The sequence below is a fragment of the Rattus rattus genome, chromosome 11 (assembly GCF_011064425.1).
Source record: "Rattus rattus isolate New Zealand chromosome 11, Rrattus_CSIRO_v1, whole genome shotgun sequence".
NCBI classification, from domain to species: domain Eukaryota; kingdom Metazoa; phylum Chordata; class Mammalia; order Rodentia; family Muridae; genus Rattus; species Rattus rattus.
In genome coordinates this window covers 93637595-93657294 of record NC_046164.1, presented here as the reverse complement: position 1 = coordinate 93657294, position 19700 = coordinate 93637595, and the positions used below count along the sequence as shown (strand labels likewise).

Genomic DNA, 19700 nt, shown 5'->3' with positions numbered 1-19700 from the left:
AAAACAAAAAAGATTAACAGGTGAGCATTGTGAGCTGGCCGTTCACAAACTAACCACCAAGGATACGCAGGATCTATAACTGAATTTCTTTTTCCTTTTTTCTTTTTCCCCCACCCCCGGAGCTGGGGACCGAACCCAGGGCCTTGCGCTTGCTAGGCAAGTGCTCTACCACTGAGCTAAATCCCCAACCCCCTGAATTTCTTTATAGTGTTCCTAATCTTAGTTATGTTAATTATCTCCTTAAGACACTGGGGGGTGGGGTGGGGATTTAGCTCAGTGGGAGAGAGCCTGCCTAGCAAGCGAAAGGCCCTGGGTTTGGGCCCCAGCTCCGAAAAAGAAAAAAAAAAAAAAAAAAAAAAGACACTGGGGGGTGTAGAAATGGTATGGGCATCATGGTTCAAGTCAGCCTCATTCAGTATAGCTGATATCATAGCTGATATGTAAGTGAAAAACATTTGCAGGAGCAAGACTAGACAACAGTCAAAGAGAAAATGTTTTTCACTTTGACCGTTGTCTAGTCTTGCTCCTGCAAAGGATATACTGCACAGTGGTCTCTAGCTAATGTATGTTTTCAAGTTCTTCAGTCGTACCTTTGAACATTTTATACTTTTGGTTATTTTATTTTATAATGAGCCCTAATCAGGGTCTCAAGTCCATCGGACATAGTGATAATCTTGAGAAAGTTACCACAGGTGCCTCCCATACCCCGTTTACTGAGCTGTGGCTTACTTTTTGCTTAGTGTGCACAGGTTTGTCCCTGTAGTGAACATCCGTGATGCAACACGGGGAGGTCAGAAGTTTAAGGTCTTCTTCAGGTGCAGAGCAATTTTGAGTTCCACCTGGATCTCTGATATAAAAAAACATATGTGGGGCTGGGGATTTAGCTCAGTGGTAGAGCGCTTACCTAGGAAGCGCAAGGCCCTGGGTTCGGTCCCCAGCTCCGAAAAAAGAACCAAAAAAACCCAAAAAACATATGTGCCCCTTAATCATTTCAGTATTTTGAATATATTGTGTTTCATACATAATAGGCTGGCTGTATTCTTGCATTTATATTTATTTGCATAAAGTTCCTTTGTTTTGTTTACATTTATTTTTTTGTGGGAATGGTATTTGACTGCATGCATGTACATGTGTCACCTGAGTGTCACTGGGAATTGCTACTTGTGAGCTCCAGTTGGGTGTTGGGAGAAGAATCTGGGTCCTCAGCAAAAGCCCCAAATGCTTTTATCCACTATCAACTCTCCAATCCATTCCCCTTTGTCATTTTTAAATAAAACGTTTCTTGTGTTTAACTTTGATGTTTTTTCTTTTAATAAAATAGTTCCTGAATGTTCCAATGTTCCGAAACGTGTCTCTAAAGTGCCTCACGGAGATTGCTGGAGTGAGTGTGAGCCAATATGAGGAACAGTTTGAAACTCTGTTTACACTTACCATGATGCAGCTGAAACAGGTACATACCTCTGTCTTGAAATTGTTTGAATCATTTTAATGAGTTAGAAATTGTTAGATTCATAACCAACAGCAATGCCAAATAAGCAGATTAAAAGGCGAGGTTTAGGTTAAACTATCAGTCACTATAGATCAGCCATGATGTGGTGTGTGTGTTATATGCAATTCTAGGTGGAAATTTTTATGTTTTCTTTTAAAAGTACTGTTTTACTGATACCGTGATATGGTTCAGATTTGTTGTTCCGAGTGTAAAAGAACTTTTTAAACCCCAGTCTGTTTCATCCGGATGCACGGTTACAGGTTTGTTGTCTTGAGAAAAAGTCTGATAGAAAAATTAAACTATAAAATCAATCTGGACTGACCAGCAACACATCTAAGATAGTACTTTCTATGTTAGTGTTGGCAGACGGCTCTTGTCGTGTTAGAGCTTACACTTTATTTGATGGTTTTATGATATGTAGATTGATGATGGTTTTCAACTTGCAGATGCTTCCTTTAAACACTAATATCCGACTTGCATACTCAAATGGGAAAGATGATGAACAGAACTTTATTCAAAATCTCAGTCTATTTCTCTGCACCTTTCTAAAGGAGCATGGTCAACTTCTAGAGAAAAGGCTGAATCTCAGGGAAGCACTCATGGAGGTAGGTCTGGTTCTTGATATTTATTTCTACAAGAGATGATTTTGACTATGAGCCCGTTACATCATGAATTTTGGAGACAGGGTCCCTGTATGTCCTCCTGCCTGGCTGTCCTTGAACTCAACTGTGTAGAGCATGTTGACCTTAAACTCAGAGGTGTACTTGCCTCTGCCTCCCACATGCTGGCACTATATGTATGTACTGGGCTCTTTTTTTGGAGACAGGTTCTCATACTCTTTTCTGGGTGTTTGGAGCTCAGTAGAGCATTTTAGTGTTGAACTACTGGGAACTCATTTCTTAGCTTCCAAGTACTTATATCACTGGTATAAAGCAGGTCTTGTTTCAAAACTAGATTTCTAAATACTGGCCTGATATTTATTGTTGGGTGTGTTTCTATGCTAAGCATCACCACCATGTCTGGATTTCTGTCTTGTGATCTAAAGTTTTCTAATTTAAAAGTATAAAAATTGCCAAGTGTGGTAGTGTAAACCTAATCCCAGCCCTTTGAATTCTAGATAGAGCATCTGGGGCACACGGGGAAACCCTGTCTCAAAGAACAAAGTAGCATATAGTTTAGCATGTTCCAAATCCAGTTCAGCTAACAGTAATATAGTTTTCAAATATTTTCACTATCTCCACAGCATATTGTGTGCCCATGAGATCATTACTGTTGTTATATCAGGTCTCGTAGGTCCAAATCCATTGCTTTATGTCTCTGGATTTGTCTGTTACTTTTATATATATGATATGATACATGACCTTTTCAACGTATATTTTAGTATGTTGTGACATTACTATGTTCTTTTCCTTTTTTTCTTTTTCTTTTTTTTTTTTTGGTTCTTTTTTTTCGGAGCTGGGGACCGAACCCAGGGCCTTGCGCTTCCTAGGCAAGCGCCTCTACCACTGAGCTAAATCCCCAACCTTTTTCTTTTTTTTCTTTTTTTTTTCTGGGGACCAAATTCCAGGGCCTTCCACTTCATAGGGCATGGCGCTCTACCACTGAGTCAAATCCCCAACCCCTGACATTACTGTGTTCTTCATGGTTATATGATATTCCATTTTGAACTTGTTCATGTTTTGTGTTTACTGAGCCCTTATAGCCCTTATTTTATTTTGTTGAGACAAAGTCCTCAAAGTAGTGGTGTGAGTGAAATTGGGTTATATATAACCGGCCACTCTCAAAGTTCTGTGGCTCTAGTCTCTGCTTTACCATCATCTGCCACCATATGGCCTTGTAGCTGACTTCAAACTTGTGGTTTCCTGAGCATGGCGTGTAGTTTGTGCCTTCCTATGAGCTGGCACCAGAGCTGTAGGGCATACTGTCTAGCTTAAAAGCTGCGTGAAGAGTCTGTATTGTTACGTACTCTGGAAACATTGGAGGGCATGTTAGAAAAAGATTTGCTGCCAGTTTTCAGTCTGTTCGAGGAATGAAATTCCTTATGTATTTCAAAGATTTATTATTTTTTTTATTTCTTATATGAGTACACTGTAGCTGTCTTCTAACACACCAGAAGAGGGCATCAGATACCATTACAGATGGTTGTGAGCCACCATGTGGTTGCTGGGATTTGAACTCGGGACCTCTGGAAGAGCAGTTAGTGCTCTTAACCACTGAGCCATCTCTCCAGCACCCTCCTTATGTATTTCAAATAAGAGTTTTTTGGTTTTGCTTTTTGAGACAAGGCTTCCTCTGTAGCCCTGGCTGGCTGTCCTAGAGCTCACACTGTAGACAAGACTGACCTCCACCTGGCTCTCTACCTTCCAAGTGCTGGGAAGGGATTAAAGGCATGTATGTGCCTAGACTCAGAATATTAGTTTCTAATTCTTACTAAGTTTGGGGAAGCAATTTGTGATAATACTAATTCCTTTGGTCTTAATGTGTAGGCTCTTCATTACATGTTGTTGGTGTCTGAAGTGGAAGAAACTGAAATTTTTAAAATCTGTCTTGAGTACTGGAATCATTTGGCAGCTGAGCTCTACAGAGAGAGTCCATTTTCTACATCTGCTTCTCCATTGTTATCTGGAAGTCAGCACTTTGATATTCCTCCTAGGAGACAACTGTACTTGACCGTGTTATCCAAGGTAATGATGAACTAACTGGTGGTGAGCGCTCTCTAGCCTTACTATAGCTTTGATGCCTAAAGTGTTGGGAAGAGAACTTGAGAGGTTTTCCAGTTGTCAAGAATGTTTTAGAAGGATGTTTTTAAGCTAACAGCCTTGCGTCATCTGGATTTACTAAAGTGTATGTTGTTCATTGGCTATCCCCGATCTAGTCATTCAATAAAACATGAAGTCTATAGATTAGAAGTTGACTGTTTATTGATAGGATCAAAAACACAGATCAAACGGGGCGATGACCTTTAATACTAGCACTCAGGAGGCAGAGGATGTGGATCTCGAGTTTGAGAACAACCAAGGCTATCCAGAAAAACCAAAAGAGTAAATTTTGAGATTAGAAAGCCTTCCCGCTGCTGAGATTACAGACTTGTATCCCAGAGCCAAGCATTTTACAATTGAAAGTGTAGGTCTTAATTAGTTGAGGCTGACCTTGACCTCTTGGTCTTCGTGGATCTGCCTCCCAGGTTCTCACCAGCGTGTATGGCTGGCTATGCCTTATTTGAAAGTTTTGTTTCCAGCTTGGCAGCCAGTCCTAGCCTCTAAATAGGGAGGGATCCACTCAGTTTTAAGTACAGTCCTGTTGACCTATATTTGATGTGGCTTCTAAATGTCTTAACACAGTTCCTTTACTGGTTTATTGATCAATAGGTTCGTTTATTGATGGTTAGTCGCATGGCTAAACCAGAGGAGGTACTGGTTGTAGAAAATGATCAGGGAGAAGTTGTAAGAGAGTTCATGAAGGATACTGATTCCATAAATTTGTATAAGAATATGAGAGAAACATTAGGTAAGTAAATAAATGACAATTTTTATACTTTTTTGCCATATTTGTGAAAAGTAAATGTTTGGTCAAACTTACCTGACTCCTTTAGAAACCATATGCTTACCAGTATGCTCTTAAACCTTAGCAGAAAAAATTTTGTTTTCATGTGAAACATCTGCATTTTTCTCTTGGTTTTTGTAGTTTATCTTACCCATCTGGATTATGTAGATACGGAAATAATAATGACTAAGAAACTTCAAAATCAAGTGAATGGTACAGAATGGTCATGGAAAAATTTGAATACACTGTGCTGGGCAATAGGCTCCATCAGTGGGGCGATGCACGAGGAGGATGAGAAGCGGTTCCTTGTCACTGTTATCAAGGACCTCTTAGGATTATGTGAGCAGAAGAGAGGCAAGGATAATAAAGCCATCATTGCATCGAATATCATGTACATAGTAGGCCAGTACCCACGGTTTCTGAGAGCACACTGGAAGTTTTTGAAGACAGTAGTAAACAAGCTATTCGAATTCATGCATGGTAAGTCTCACCCAATAAACTCATGGTGTCTAATTTTACTTTTTATTTGTTATGTTGAACCAAAAGTGAATGAATGAATGTTTTTACTTTGCCAGAAACCCATGATGGAGTCCAGGACATGGCTTGTGACACATTTATTAAAATAGCTCAAAAATGCCGTAGACATTTTGTTCAGGTTCAAGTTGGAGAAGTAATGCCGTTTATTGATGAGATTTTAAACAACATAAATACTATAATTTGTGATCTTCAGCCTCAGCAGGTATATATGTCATATCATAGTGCTTATTTATTATTAAACGAGTATGAGCTTTTGCTTGTGTGTGTGCATACATGTACGCCTCCTGTTTCCCTGGTGCATGAAGAAGCTGGGAAGAGGGCATCAGAGACCATGGAGCTGGAGTTACAACATTGACCACGGTGTGGGTGATTGGGCTTAAACCTGTGTTCCTGGCAGTGCAGCCAGTCCTCATAACTGCCAAGTCCCTTCCACAGTCCTTTGTGGTTTATAGAAGTGATGTGCTCATGGGTGGAGGGCAGCCCAGCACTTCACAGTGGGTACTGCTCTTGTAGAGAGAGGACTTGGGTTCCCACCATCCAGATTTAATTACTCCTGTAATTCAGGGTTTGAAGTTCTCCATTGTCATCTTCGGTCTCTTCAGGCATCTACACGTATGCACACATAGCTTCCCATTCCCACATGCATCCACACGATCAAAGCTACAGAAACAGGTTCAAAATCGGGAAAATAAGTATTAATACAGCAAGTCTGTCATTCGGTTACATGTATTCCGTTATTTGGGTGCATGAGAATATGGAAATAAAAGTGTTTGCATTTAAAAACAGGTTCATACCTTTTATGAAGCAGTGGGGTACATGATTGGTGCACAGACAGACCAGACAGTTCAAGAGCATTTGATAGAAAAATACATGCTACTCCCTAATCAAGTATGGGACAGTATAATTCAACAGGCAACCAAAGTAAGTTTTCGGTTTTTATTTTTTATGTTTTGGTTGGTTTTGTTTCTTTCTCTGTATGTGTTAATTTTCTTTAGTTTTTTGGGGGTTTTCTTTTGAGGTCTAATGTTTAAACTTTAGTCTCAACACTTTGAAATGTACACTTCAAATATTTTATTAATAAAATTATAATGTGTTCATGTATATGAGAGTGTCCACTGCACACATGGAAACTAGAGGATAGTTTTGTGTGTTGGGCCTTACATCGAACAGTTTTGGGACGGTCTCATCCCTGCTACCTATCTCAGTGTTTAGCCTGTGACTTCCAGAAGGTGCTGGGAGAGCATTATTCTGAGCCCATCTTTACCATTGCTCTTGGGCATCTGAGGCTTATGTGACAGGCCCTTAATCCAAGCCATTTCCCTAATGTTTGCGTGCTGTCATGTGAGTCTAACCATTGAAACAGTACAAACGTCGGGTGTGGCAGTGCATGCATATGATCTTAGCACTTAGAAATAGAGCAGGAGTAGAAGTTCAAAGTCATCCTGGACAACATAACAGGTTGGAGGCCACCTGAGACCTAGAAAGACTCTGTCAAAATAAGAGAAAGACAGAAGAAAAAATTTTGTTTTGTGTAGTTTATGGTATTTGAGAGGGTTTACTGCGGGGCTCTAGGTGCCCTGGAGAGATGTGCCAACATGGCTGATTTGAGAATATTCTGTTTTAATCTTAGGTGAGACTATTTCCATTTTTAGTGTAGGTTTTAGATAGTTGAGCTTAAAGTGATAGGGATTAAGCTTAGGGCATGGTGTTTATAAAAACTTCTAGCACTGAACTGCAACCCTTGGCCTTTGTCTTTTGAGATTACAAATATGTTTCCAGTAAATGAGACTGTGTTTCATTGTGGTGGTTTCAGAATGTGGATATCCTGAAAGACCCCGAGACAGTCAAGCAGCTGGGGAGCATACTAAAAACTAACGTGAGAGCCTGTAAGGCTGTTGGCCACCCCTTTGTGATTCAGCTGGGGAGGATTTACTTAGACATGCTCAATGTGTACAAGTGCCTCAGCGAAAACATTTCTGCAGCCATTCAAGCTAACGGTGAGTGATTCCGTCCTCTTGGGAAAGGTAGATTGCTGGGTAACGATTATCTGGTGTTGTTTTGTTTTTTTTTTTTTCCCTTTTTTTCTTTTTTCTTTTTCTTCACTGACTTCTGCACTTTTCATACTCATGTAAACCTGCTGTCTGGGGTGTCAGAAGGCCTTAAGACCCTTTCTCCACAGTTGTTTGCTTACCCCAATTAAGATTAGTCTTGGGGGGCTGGGGATTTAGCTCAGTGGTAGAGTGCTTGCCTAGCAAACGCAAGGCCCTGGGTTCGGTCCCCAGCTCCGAAAAATAGAAAAAAGAAAAAAAATGGAAAAAAAAAAAAAAAAAGATTAGTCTTGCCTACAAGTATTGTAGAATTGACAGAATGACTACTTTGCAAAATGCCAAAGCTGTGTGTGTTTGATCTTGGCTGTTTGGTGGCCCACACTTGAGAATTCTACGTTCCATTAATATTCCAGCCTTTCTTTTGGAGGTTTTTTTGGAGGTTTAGCTCTTTGAATCGTCAGTGGAATGATAACATTTGAAGTTGACCTGACTTTGCATACTATCAACTTATTTGATTTCTTTAGGTGAAATGGTTACAAAGCAACCACTGATTAGAAGTATGCGGACAGTAAAAAGGGAAACTTTAAAATTAATATCTGGTTGGGTGAGCCGTTCCAATGATCCTCAGATGGTAAGATTTTTGTTTTGTTTTTCTTTTTACCAATATGCCATATCTACATGTATTTTAAGTAAAAGATAGATATCTGTGTTTAAGGTTATTTGGTACTGGTATTTTTGGGGTCCTTTTATGGTTAACAGAAGCAATTTAGCTTTTTGAAGAAATTTCTTTTTGCTACAGAAGATGATAATAGATAAGAATGGGTTATTTGGGGTTATAGAGATATGCTCAAAGGTAGATTGCAGGGTTGGTAAAATAAAAACTTAGATGGTAAAAGGTCAATAGAAATCGTGTTTTGTATTAGGTCACAAGGAAATCCAGGCCATATGGTTCATAAGGTCAGAAGAGAAAAGGTTGCAGATTAAGGCTTTGAATCATCTTAACCCTCATCATTTATCTTGAGCTTTATTGACTTAAAACTACATTAAAAAAAAACAAAACAAAACACTATAACAGATTGTTACATCTAAGCCTCAAAGCAGCACCAAAATTGGGAGGATCCTGCCCTCTTCATTATTGGTGTGTGGTATAGCTCTGAGCCCAGGCAGTGGGTGAAGGAGTTTGTCTGCCACATCCCACTGGGCCCACACGGAGGAGGAAAATCAACTCCCACAGATTAATCTCTCCAGCTTTCATGTGCACACTGTCTGTCATACATGGATTTGTGCATTTGTGTGCACATAAGAAAAGCCCGACATTTATTTGAGCATTTGTATCTTGGATGACTAACATTTGTTGTCTAAGTTCTCTGTTATAGATAAGTAAAGCAGCATCTACTCAGGCGTGAGTCCTTCCCTGTGTCCTTGTCACAATGAGCGCCACCTCATCCCCCTCGCCTTTAAGTTTAAGAGTGTTATTTTGCCACTTGTCATAGCACGGGGAGGATTTACCAAAGGAGGCAGAGGCAGGAGAGTCAGCAATCAGAGGCCAGCCTGAGTTACACATTTCAGATGGTGGTGGAACAACACACTTTTATTTGGGATGCAGGGTCAGGTTGATCTATAGAGTGAGTTCTGTGACAGCTCAGGCTACACAAGAGTGGGGGAGGTGTGGGGTTTTTGCTTTGTCTTTTGGGTTTTTTGTTTTGTTTTATTTTTTAATCCATTCAAGATTTTATGCTGAGAATGGCAAAGTCTGCCTGAAACAGCTTTTCAAGTAAAGGCAGTGTGAAGTAGGTGAGCGGGTGGTCACTCACTGCACTAGCATAGGTGAGGGGCAGTGAGTGAGAGGGGGCGAGCACAGAAGGAGAGCTATGCTGTGCTCCCGGGTTGGAAGGCTGTTCCTCTGCAAGAAGTTCTTGGCCTTGTGCTTGGGGAAGTTATCAAAAAGCGCTCTTGTCCATCGCTGCTGTGTGTGATGTGAACAAATAAAATAGCCTGTGTGTGCTTCTCCTTTTGATGTTGGATGGTTCTGAGGATTCGTGGGTCAGCCCTAACTCTGATAACATTCGTACGGAATGACTTTAACGTACAAATAGTGATTAGTCAAGAAATCACTTGAAACCTTGCCCTTGTGACAGTGTCTCATATGGTTTGGGATTTGCTATGGCAGTCCAGCTACCTGTTGTTTGTTTGTTTCTTTTTAAGGATTATCTGTGTATGTGCAGAAGAGGTCACATACCCTAGATGTAGAGTTATAGGTTGTATGGGTACAGAGAACCATTCACTGTACCTGGCTTTGGCCTGTTACACGAGCCAGTCCTCCTGCATCGACCTCTTCATAGCGCTGGCCGCAGAATATTCTTCGATTTTATTCGCCCCACTCTATAGAGCATACTAAGAAATGTGGTCTTTGTAGTAGTGTTTTGGATGTAGCCAATTTAGAGCTCCTGACTACTGAATGTGTATGAAGGTGGTGTTTGGCACACATCTGTCATCATAGCCCCATGGAACTAGCAGGATGAATGCCATGGGTTTGGGTATAGCCTGGCTACATAATGAGAAGCATTGAAATATTTAAATTATCCTGTATTTGTGCCCATTGTTAATGTTTACTGATTCCTGTTGTTAAATATTTTTAGCATGCTGTCTATCTCATCAGATAATCTGAATGACCTTAGAGATGGGCTGGCCTGCATTGCTTACATTACAAAGGACTTTTTCTCCCCCCAACAGGTAGCTGAAAACTTTGTTCCTCCTCTGTTGGATGCGGTTCTTATTGATTACCAGAGAAATGTTCCAGCTGCTAGAGAGCCAGAAGTGCTCAGTACTATGGCCATTATTGTCAACAAACTCGGTGGACATATAACAGCTGAAATACCTCAGATTTTTGATGCAGTTTTTGAGTGCACATTGAATATGATAAATAAGGTAGGTGATTTGTGATCTTAGTATATAATGGAAGATTTTATAGCATGTTCTCCACGCATATAAATGGCATTTTCTTTTTAGAGTTTAAAAGTCCTAGACTTAAGTATTGTATTTGAAGTACAAGTAGTAGTTGTCATCCTAATAACAAACTCATGACAAAAAGAAATACTAAAGACTGGTCATGGGCACACCTAAGAGTACTTGAAGCGTGGGTGGATAGATCTGTGATCGCCAATCTTTGAATAGCCATGGCTGTCCTGGAACTCACTCTGTAGACACAGCTGGATTAGAACTCAGATCTGCCTACCTCTAGGATTAAGGGTGAGCCCTACGAACTCCAGACTAGTAAAGAGTTAAGTAATCAAATAATCAAAAACTAAAAAACACAGCTAGGATTTTGACCGACATAAAACACACACATATAACAGCTTGCTATATACCTTGGCCAGCTTGGTCTACAAAAGAAAGGGAGGGGTGGGGATTATTAAGTCTGGGCTGAAGCTATGGTACAGTTTTTAAAACTTGGGGGACACCAGATGCTCTATTGGTTTTACTGGTTTCAAGATGTAGCAGGATAAAACTGGGTAGTAATAAGGTTTTTAAAAGGTCTTCCAGGGCTGGAGAGATGTCTCAGCGGTTAAGAGCACTGACTGCTCTTCCAGAGGTCCTGAGTTCAAATCCCAGCAACCACATGGTGGCTCACAACCATCTAATGGGATCTGATGCCCTCTTCTGGTGTGTCTGAAGACAGCTACACTGTACTCATGTATGTGTGTGTGTGTGTGTGTGTGTGTGTGTGTGTGTGTGTGTGTGTGTGTGTGTGTGTGTGTGTGTGTGTGTGTGTGTAATGAATAAATAAGGTTTTTGTTTTGTTTTAAGGAAATATAAATAAATCCTATAATTTGGAGTTTCCTTTGGGGGCAGCTTGAAGGTGGACGTGAGTAGAACTGGGTCTTTCCGTCTTTTAATAAATACGGCATTCAGGTGCTCTTTCTTTCTTACTTTAGGATTTTGAAGAGTATCCAGAACACAGAACAAACTTTTTCTTGTTACTTCAAGCTGTCAATTCTCACTGTTTCCCAGCATTCCTTGCTATTCCACCTGCCCAGTTCAAGCTTGTTTTGGATTCTATTATTTGGGCTTTTAAACATACTATGAGGAATGTCGCAGATACAGGTAAATACCTTTAAGTCATTTGGCTGATAAACAGAACTATACACTGAGTTTCACTGTTTGATTTCTGGGGGATGTTCAGTTGACAGAGGTAAACCAGGTTTCTAGAATACTGAATCAATTCAATAATGAAAGTGCATTACTTTTAAATTGTGTTATTCAAGCAGCATTATGAACATGTGGTGGGGACGTGTTAATCATCCTCCATGGAGCTCATTCTGTGCATGTTCTTCATCCACTAGCCCTTAGTAGCCATTTCATAAAAACTAGCTTGGTCTTAGGACTGTTGATTTTCTTCTCTTTTTTTTGTTTCCCTGCGTAGCCCAGGCCTTCCAAGTACTGGGATTAGAAGTGTGTCACTGTGCCCGGTGTTTGTGTGTGGTAGTTTGTTTATTAATTCTCAACACCCCAGCCCACCCCCACTTCATCTCTGCCTGTGAGTGCAGGTGTGTGCTGTGGCGTGCATGCACAAGTCTCAAGTGTGCCTACTGCTGTTTCTGGGAACTTCGGTCTGATTTCTAACATGCATCTGCATAATGACCCAGCTCCTGGTAACTGTTCCAGCGTATCTGTGGTCTCTTCTGGCCTCCACAGACACAAGACACGGTGGTGGATGTGGGTATGGGTAGTAGACAGACAGACCGTATAAACAATCATACACATGAGCTGAAAGGCAGGATCTCTTAACTCTACTAACTGCAACTGTTTCCTGGGCATTTTGGCTGGCTTCTCTGGGAGCCTGTGTACCTCTCTTAGGGAATCGACTGTGTGAACACACGCGAGGAATTGCATAGTGGTAAGGTTGGTTTTTGTTATAAGCTGTTTGAATGAATCTTCAAGAGGAAGTTATGTGAAACAGTTCTATGTTAAAAACGACCTAAATTGGAGGGTAGGAGAATGTCACTGAACAAAGCAGTTTTATAGCTAATTCATCTTAATCCTGCTTACTCTGTGTGTGAGCAATGGTTTGTTACTTTCCTAGCACTGTGACTCTTTAATGCAGTTCCTCATTGTAAACACTCAGCCATAGATATTTTCAGTGCTGCTTCATAACTGTGATCTTGCTTACTTTTATGAACTGTAATGTAAACATCCAGTGTCGTAGGCTGCCCGTATGAACGGGTTATTCCACAGCTTTGCTGTCACAGAGAACCATTGTCTATTGTTGTCTTTACTCCACGCTCCTACCTGGAGCCCGTGCATAGTTGGTGCCAGGCATCAGTTCTTTACAGGAGCAACAAGCGCTGTAAACTGCGGAGCCATCCCTCCCTCCAGCTCCCATTTCTCTTTGGACACAAGGTCTCAGGTACTCCAGGCCCGTCTACCAGCTTACCAACCACATCTCTACTTCCTCAGTTCTGGGCGTGCTGGCCGTGCACTATCTGAGTTACTATCTGAGTATTGTCTGCATGTGGGTCTGTGCACCTCCACCCTTTCCCTGGTACCCACAGAGGCCAGAAAAGGGTTTGGCAGTAATAGATGTCTATGGACACCTTCTTTGGAAGAACAGCAAGAGCTCCTGACCACTGATACAACTCTAGTGATAATCTGGCTTCTTGTTGGGGCATACAACTCTCTCACCTAAGAAGTGGTTTAAAATGTTTGGTTAAAATAACCCAAATATCAGGTTTGGTCATTTATGCCTTTAATCCTAATCCTGGAGAGGTTGAAGTGGCATAATGATAGGCTTCTAGCGTAAGGCCAGCCTCATTTACAGGGCACCACCCTGTCTGAGTAAATAAACGGCCTGTCTTTGCTTAGTTCTCGTATCTGACTATGTGCTATGATGCCTGTGGCATACTTGGAGTCTGTGAGCTCTGCTGCTAATTTAAAATGAATACACAGAAGCAAAAAAAAGGGGGGGGGGAGGGGGTGAGCTAAGCTGGACAAGGTGGCACCACATACCTTTAATATCAGCACTGGGGGGCACAGCTTGAGTTTGAGGCCATCCTGGTCTTACATAATACCGAAGTTTCGGGACTGTCAGGGTTATACTCCAAAAAAAAAAAAAAAACGAAGGAAGAAAGAAAATCCAGATTAAATTTGGAACCTGTCGTGGGTTAAGAAGTTGCCACAGGGGGCTGGAGAGATGGCTCAGAGGTTAAGAGCACTGTCTGCTCTTCCAGAGGTCCTGAGTTCAATTCCCAGCAACCCCATAGTGGCTCATAACCATCTATAATCAGGTCTGATGCCCTCTTCTGGCCTGCAGGCATACATGCAGGTAGAAAGCTGTGTGACGTATACATAATAAATAAGTATTTTTTTTAAAAGGAAGTTTCCACAAGTGTACATTAGCATTAACTATCATGAGGCGCTCCATATTTAAGTATGTATAGAAGTTTTATATTATCCTCTACAAAGAACAGGCTTTAACCAGCGTTCTGTTACTGTAAATTACAATATAACTGTGTGTAGCTTGAGAGGTGCTCAGAAGTTAGAAGTAAATCATTACGATAGAGTTCCTATCTCAGGAGCTCACAAAGAAAAACCCAGTACCAAGACCACCTCATGAGCCTGTCTTTTTTTTTTACATAATTCATAGTTTATAATGATTTTGTTGTTATTGTTGTTGTTGGTTTTAGGCTTACAGATACTTTTTACACTTTTACAAAATGTTGCACAAGAAGAAGCTGCAGCGCAGAGTTTTTACCAAACGTACTTTTGTGACATTCTTCAGCATATCTTTTCTGTTGTGACAGACACCTCCCATACTGCGGGTAAGAGCCGAACGTGATAGCTCTAATTGCTCTGGTTGTTGGGTTCCATCTTGGAATTAATCCGTTTGCTCTGTTCAACAGGTCTAACAATGCATGCATCAATTCTCGCATATATGTTTAATTTGGTTGAAGAAGGAAAAATAAGCACACCGCTAAATCCTGGAAGTCCAGTTAGCAACCAGATGTTTATTCAGGACTATGTGGCTAATCTCCTTAAGTCTGCGTTCCCTCACCTACAAGAGTAAGTGATTACATTACTATTACCGCATGGGTGGGTTCGCACATGTGAGTGTAGGTGGAGGACCAAGGCAGCCATTCTGTTGGAGATTGAGGCAGTTCTAGCCAACTGATAGGGGTGCTGGGGCTGGGATTGGGATTCTTGGGAAGAAAGTAAGAGCTTCTGCCTAATAAGACATCACTGCAGTACATTTTTAAATATTTAGTTTAGACATGGATGTTTACAGGTGTGTGCACGCCTGTACATGTGGACAGGTCAGAGGGCAAGATGGCGGGTAGCTCATTTCTTCTACTCTGGTTTCCAGTAATGGATCCTAGACCACCAGGCTTTATTATTGGAAGCACCTTTGCAGGCTGAATATCTAGTTCTCTGTTATTGAAGTTTTTTAATTTGGTAAATGTGCTGGGGATAAGGAAATGGTTCTTAAATGGCACTTTAAATGTTTAGGTTTTAAAGATTAATTTTTGTTTTGATTTGCAGTGCTCAAGTAAAGCTCTTTGTGACAGGACTTTTCAGCTTAAATCAGGATATTCCTGCTTTCAAAGAACATCTAAGGGATTTCTTAGTTCAAATAAAGGTACATATTTAAGTTTTCTATTTCTTTGTTTTGACTTTTTTGAGACAAGGTTCCTGGCTGACTTAAATGTTGTGTCCATACATCTGCACTTGGATATGGTGGAGGTCTTCAGGAATGCGGCCTGTGTCCTTTTGAGAGCAGGACTCTAAAGCTCACTCATTTTAAGTTTTTTTTATTTATTTTATATGTATGAGTCCTTCAGACACACCAGAAGGCATCAGATTTCATTACAGATGGTTGTGAGCCACCATGTGGGTTCTGGGGATTGAACTGAGAATTTCTGGAAGAGCGGTCAGTGCTCTTACCTGCTCTATAGTCCATCCCCTACGTTTTTATAAGTGTGCACATAATTTAGATTATATTCTCGTGCATATAGCAGGCAAACATTCTACTGAGCTACATCCAACCCTTATCTCCCCTTCACCACCTTATCTCCCCCCCCCTTTTTTTTTAATATAGAATAGAGTTTATTTTGGATCAAAGGAAGGGTAGTTGAGAAGGGAAGGGAGTAGAGGCAGACAAAGGAGGGGGACAGAGAAGGACAGAGAGAGAAGGGAAGAGGGAACACTTGGAGCGAGAGAGAAAGGGGTCTGAGATAGAAAAAAAGGGGTGGAGAGCACTTCTATTTTCTTGTCTCTCGTTTGTCTGTTGCCCTGACTGTCCTGAAGCTCATCATGTTGACTAGACTGGTCTTGAACTCAGCAGTGTCCTCTCAAGTTCTAGGATTATAGACATGCCACTACACTTAACCCTGTTATTTAATAAGCACATTGATGGCCTTTTACTTCTATTCCTCTTAAGGCAATGTCCATTCAAATTTTGGGGAAAGGCTTCACTATTCCTGCTTTTGGTTGTTAGCCATTTTTCCAGTCCTTTGTTGTTTCTGAGACAGGTTCTTAGTGTTGTCTGTGCTTCATGCAAACCTGTGAGTTTAAACAATTCCCAACAGCAGTTTCCTGAGTGCAGTGATGTGCTCTGTGCCACCACCACTTGAGTCCTTATCTAACTCAGATAATTCTGGAAATGCTATGTTCCCGGTGAACAAACCCAGAGCTTTGTGCTTTGTACACAAACACTATCCCTCACTTAACTTTTTCAAGACCGCTTGCTGAGAATTGATGCCAGATCATGTACGAAATGCTTTGAAGACCATGGCACTATGTGATTATTTGAGCTACAATTTCCATGATCGTGTTCCATGTTTTTAAGATTTATTTGCTATTTGTGTATGTGTGCGTATACGTACATTTTATATATATATATATATAAACATAAACACTGTAGCCTCAGGCAACTTGACGTTTTACTGTATTTGACGTTTCAATTATCTATATTCACAGGAGTTTGCAGGTGAAGATACATCGGATCTATTTTTGGAAGAGAGAGAAACAGCTCTTCGACAGGCTCAGGAGGAGAAACATAAACTTCAAATGTCTGTACCTGGAATCCTTAACCCACATGAAATCCCAGAAGAAATGTGTGACTAAAATCTGAAGTCACGAAGCCCCGTTAGGCTCTTTTCCCTCTGCAGCGTTTGTCCTGGGAGAGCAGCAGATGGGTTCTCTGTCGACCAAAATGATGCCAATTTGTAAATTAAAATGTCACCTAGTGGCCCTTTTTCTTATGTGTTTTTTGTATAAGAACTTTTCTGTGACATATCCTTTCATTGTTTAAGCTTCTGTTTTGGTCATCTTTATTTAGTTTGCATGAAGTTGAAAATTAAGGCATTTTTAAACAACTTTTACTTCATGCCCATTTTGAGGCAATGCTGGGGGAAGGCAGCAAGTATGATTTGAGAATATACTTGTAAATTCTAATACAAATTAATTATAAAATTTTTCTTGTAAACAATACAAATTTTAATTAGGGAGCATTTTTTCTAGTCTGTATCTCAGTCTAGAAGGAAATACTGAGTAAAAGCAGTTGCGCTAACCGATTATAGCACTGCGCTGTCTGGAGTTGGCGCCTCCTGAGCTGAATCGTTGTCTCTGGACTACATGTATTACGGTCTGTGTGTCGAGTTGCAGCAAGATCATGTGCATATCATCCCATTGTAAAGTAACTCCGAAAGTATGGGAACAGTTAGTTATTTTTACACAGTTCTTTTGTTTGTGTGTGTGCGCTGTCGCTTGTCGACAACAGCTTTTTGTTTTCCTCAATGAGGAGTGTTGCTCATTTGTGAGCCTTCATTAACTCAAAGTGAAATGGTTAAAAATATTTATCCTGTTAGAATAGGCTGCATCTTTTTAACAACTCATTAAAAACCAACAACAACGAAAACAAAACTCTGGCTTTTGAGATGACTTATACTAATTCACATTGTTTACCAAGCTGTAGTGCTTTAAGAACACTACTTAAAAGGCAAAATAAACTTGGTTTACATTTATTTTCCCTTCACTGGCTTTAAATTATTCCTAAATTAATGAAGGTGATTTTAAGAATTGTAATATTTTTATCTGGTTTGGTTCTTGTCTTAGAAATAGGATTGCTAGCTGGGAGTGTCGGCTCATGCTTTTAGCCCAAGCACCAGGGAGGCGGAGACTGGATCTCTGGGTTTGAGGTTACCCTAATCTACATAGAGACTTCCAGTACAGCTAGGGCTACATAATAGAGACTTTTCCCCAAAACTCAGCTTCTAAGGTCGTGGGCAAGTTTTAGCAGTGGGCGCTTTGTGCCAAAGTCTTAGTCCTGTCAGAGGCAGGGACTGGGCCACACATGGTAAACTCTAGGACAGCCTGTGCTGTGTGTGGAGACCTTGTCTCAAAAGACTAAGCAAAAAAGATAGCACATAAACCTGATGGATACTATTTTAAATCCCTTTGGGGCTTAGGGATCATCGCTGTGGTCCTGGTTAGTGGCTGCATACAGTAGGTTAGCTTTTGATGGAGGTATGAGCATGGTGGCTGGCAAGTTTAATCTTGGCACCCTGGCATCTGAGGCTGTACCCTGGTCACTTGAGTCCCCATAGAAGTTTTTCAGGTAGGTCTTTTTGAGTTGCAGTGTTGATGCTGAGAATCGAACCTGGGTTGGTCCTCTTCAAAATCCAGCACACACTCTCGATCCCTCAGCTCTCTCCAGTCCTGTGTCTCATCTTTGCACAGGAGACTGATGACCATTCAATATTAATCTGACCAGAATATCAAAGTATACTTTTGAAAGTGATGGACTACATACATAGCAAGTTACTGGGTTGCCTAGCAAAATCCTGTCTTAAATAGCAAACCCCCAGAGCACCCAGGAGGATCCTAGTCCCAGCTACTTGGCAAGTGGAGGAGTTTGACCTCAGGAATTCAGTATCACCTGAAATACAGGCAAATCCCTAAAACAGTTTAATTTTCACTGGTGCTGATGTTCAAACCCAGGACTTGGCAGTGTGAAGGAGGCAAGTGTTCCCTGTTCTTTACACCCATTCCAAGCTTTATTTTTGAGGCAGTGTCTCTAGCTCAGTCTTCCCTCAACACCCACAGTGTGGGGAGAGTGACTTTGCAAGACTTCGTGGTGCTGTAATTATGGCCTTACTTGGTGCTCGTGACGGACCCCAGTGCGCTCTCTACACACTGAGCAGGCATTCTGACTGAAGCCACACCCCCAGCTACCAGGTCAAAATTCCCACGTTTTATGTTTATTACTGTGCATCTCATTGCCATAAGGCTCTGGCAGTCAATTCCTCCGTGACCTTTTAGTATTAAGTTTAGTCCTTTGTGGGAAGTTGGAGAGATGGCTCATGGGTTAACACTGGTTTGCTCTTCTAGAGGATGTTCAGTTTTCAGTACCTCACAACCTTCTATGACTCCAATTCTAGGAGATCTGATGCCTTCTAGCTTCCCTGGGCACCTGGCACAAAATGTGGTACACTTACATGGGTGCTGTCAAGATATATACATAAATATTTGAAGGAAATACTTGGTAGACCTCATTTTAAAGTTTGATTTTCATACCAAGTAAGGCTGGGGTGGGCATGGTCAGCTGAATTCAAGAAATGGCTCAGTGGGTTTTGGTGTTTGCTACCAAGACTGATGAACTGAGTTGGACTCTTGGAATACACAAGTCGGAAGCTCCAGGTTTAACGAGGGTGTGTCTCAAAAAGGAAGGCGGAAGTTGGGCAGTGGTCGCTCATCTATAGCCAGCACTCAGAAGGTAGAGGCAGGTGGACTGCTTAGTTCCAGGACAGCCTGGACTACACAGAGACCCTGCCTTGAAAACAAAACCAATTCAAAAAAAGGAAGATGGAAAGTTACCAAGGGAAATTGTATCCGCTGTTCTGGCGTGCACAGGGTGTGTGCACCATCGGAAGAGTTTCACACAAAACAGTAGCTGGGTTTGTATTCAGTGATAGTGTGCCTGCCTCTTCTCCCCTTCCTTCTCTTTCTCATCCTCTTCCTCCGTCTGCTCTTCCTTTTGTTTTTGTTTATTTTTTTGTTGTTTTTGTTTTTAGTTTTGGTTGAGACAG

The 19700-nt window shown here is 41.1% G+C and overlaps 1 protein-coding gene across 1 annotated transcript in view; it reads left to right on the top strand.

Moving 5' to 3' along the window:
• Xpo1 (exportin 1) overlaps window positions 1–17647 on the top strand; it is a 42218-nt gene extending 24571 nt beyond the window's left edge. Inside the window, exons 10-24 of the mRNA XM_032915880.1 lie at window positions 1322–1450; window positions 1936–2094; window positions 3976–4173; window positions 4858–4996; window positions 5174–5512; window positions 5608–5771; window positions 6356–6490; window positions 7383–7566; window positions 8142–8248; window positions 10351–10545; window positions 11553–11721; window positions 14301–14435; window positions 14517–14676; window positions 15154–15250; window positions 16591–17647. Of these exons, the coding sequence (XP_032771771.1) occupies window positions 1322–1450; window positions 1936–2094; window positions 3976–4173; window positions 4858–4996; window positions 5174–5512; window positions 5608–5771; window positions 6356–6490; window positions 7383–7566; window positions 8142–8248; window positions 10351–10545; window positions 11553–11721; window positions 14301–14435; window positions 14517–14676; window positions 15154–15250; window positions 16591–16737 (2457 nt within the window). The 3' untranslated portion in view covers window positions 16738–17647. The remainder of the gene's footprint in view (window positions 1–1321; window positions 1451–1935; window positions 2095–3975; window positions 4174–4857; window positions 4997–5173; window positions 5513–5607; window positions 5772–6355; window positions 6491–7382; window positions 7567–8141; window positions 8249–10350; window positions 10546–11552; window positions 11722–14300; window positions 14436–14516; window positions 14677–15153; window positions 15251–16590) is intronic.
• The last annotated feature ends 2053 nt before the right edge of the window (window positions 17648–19700 follow it).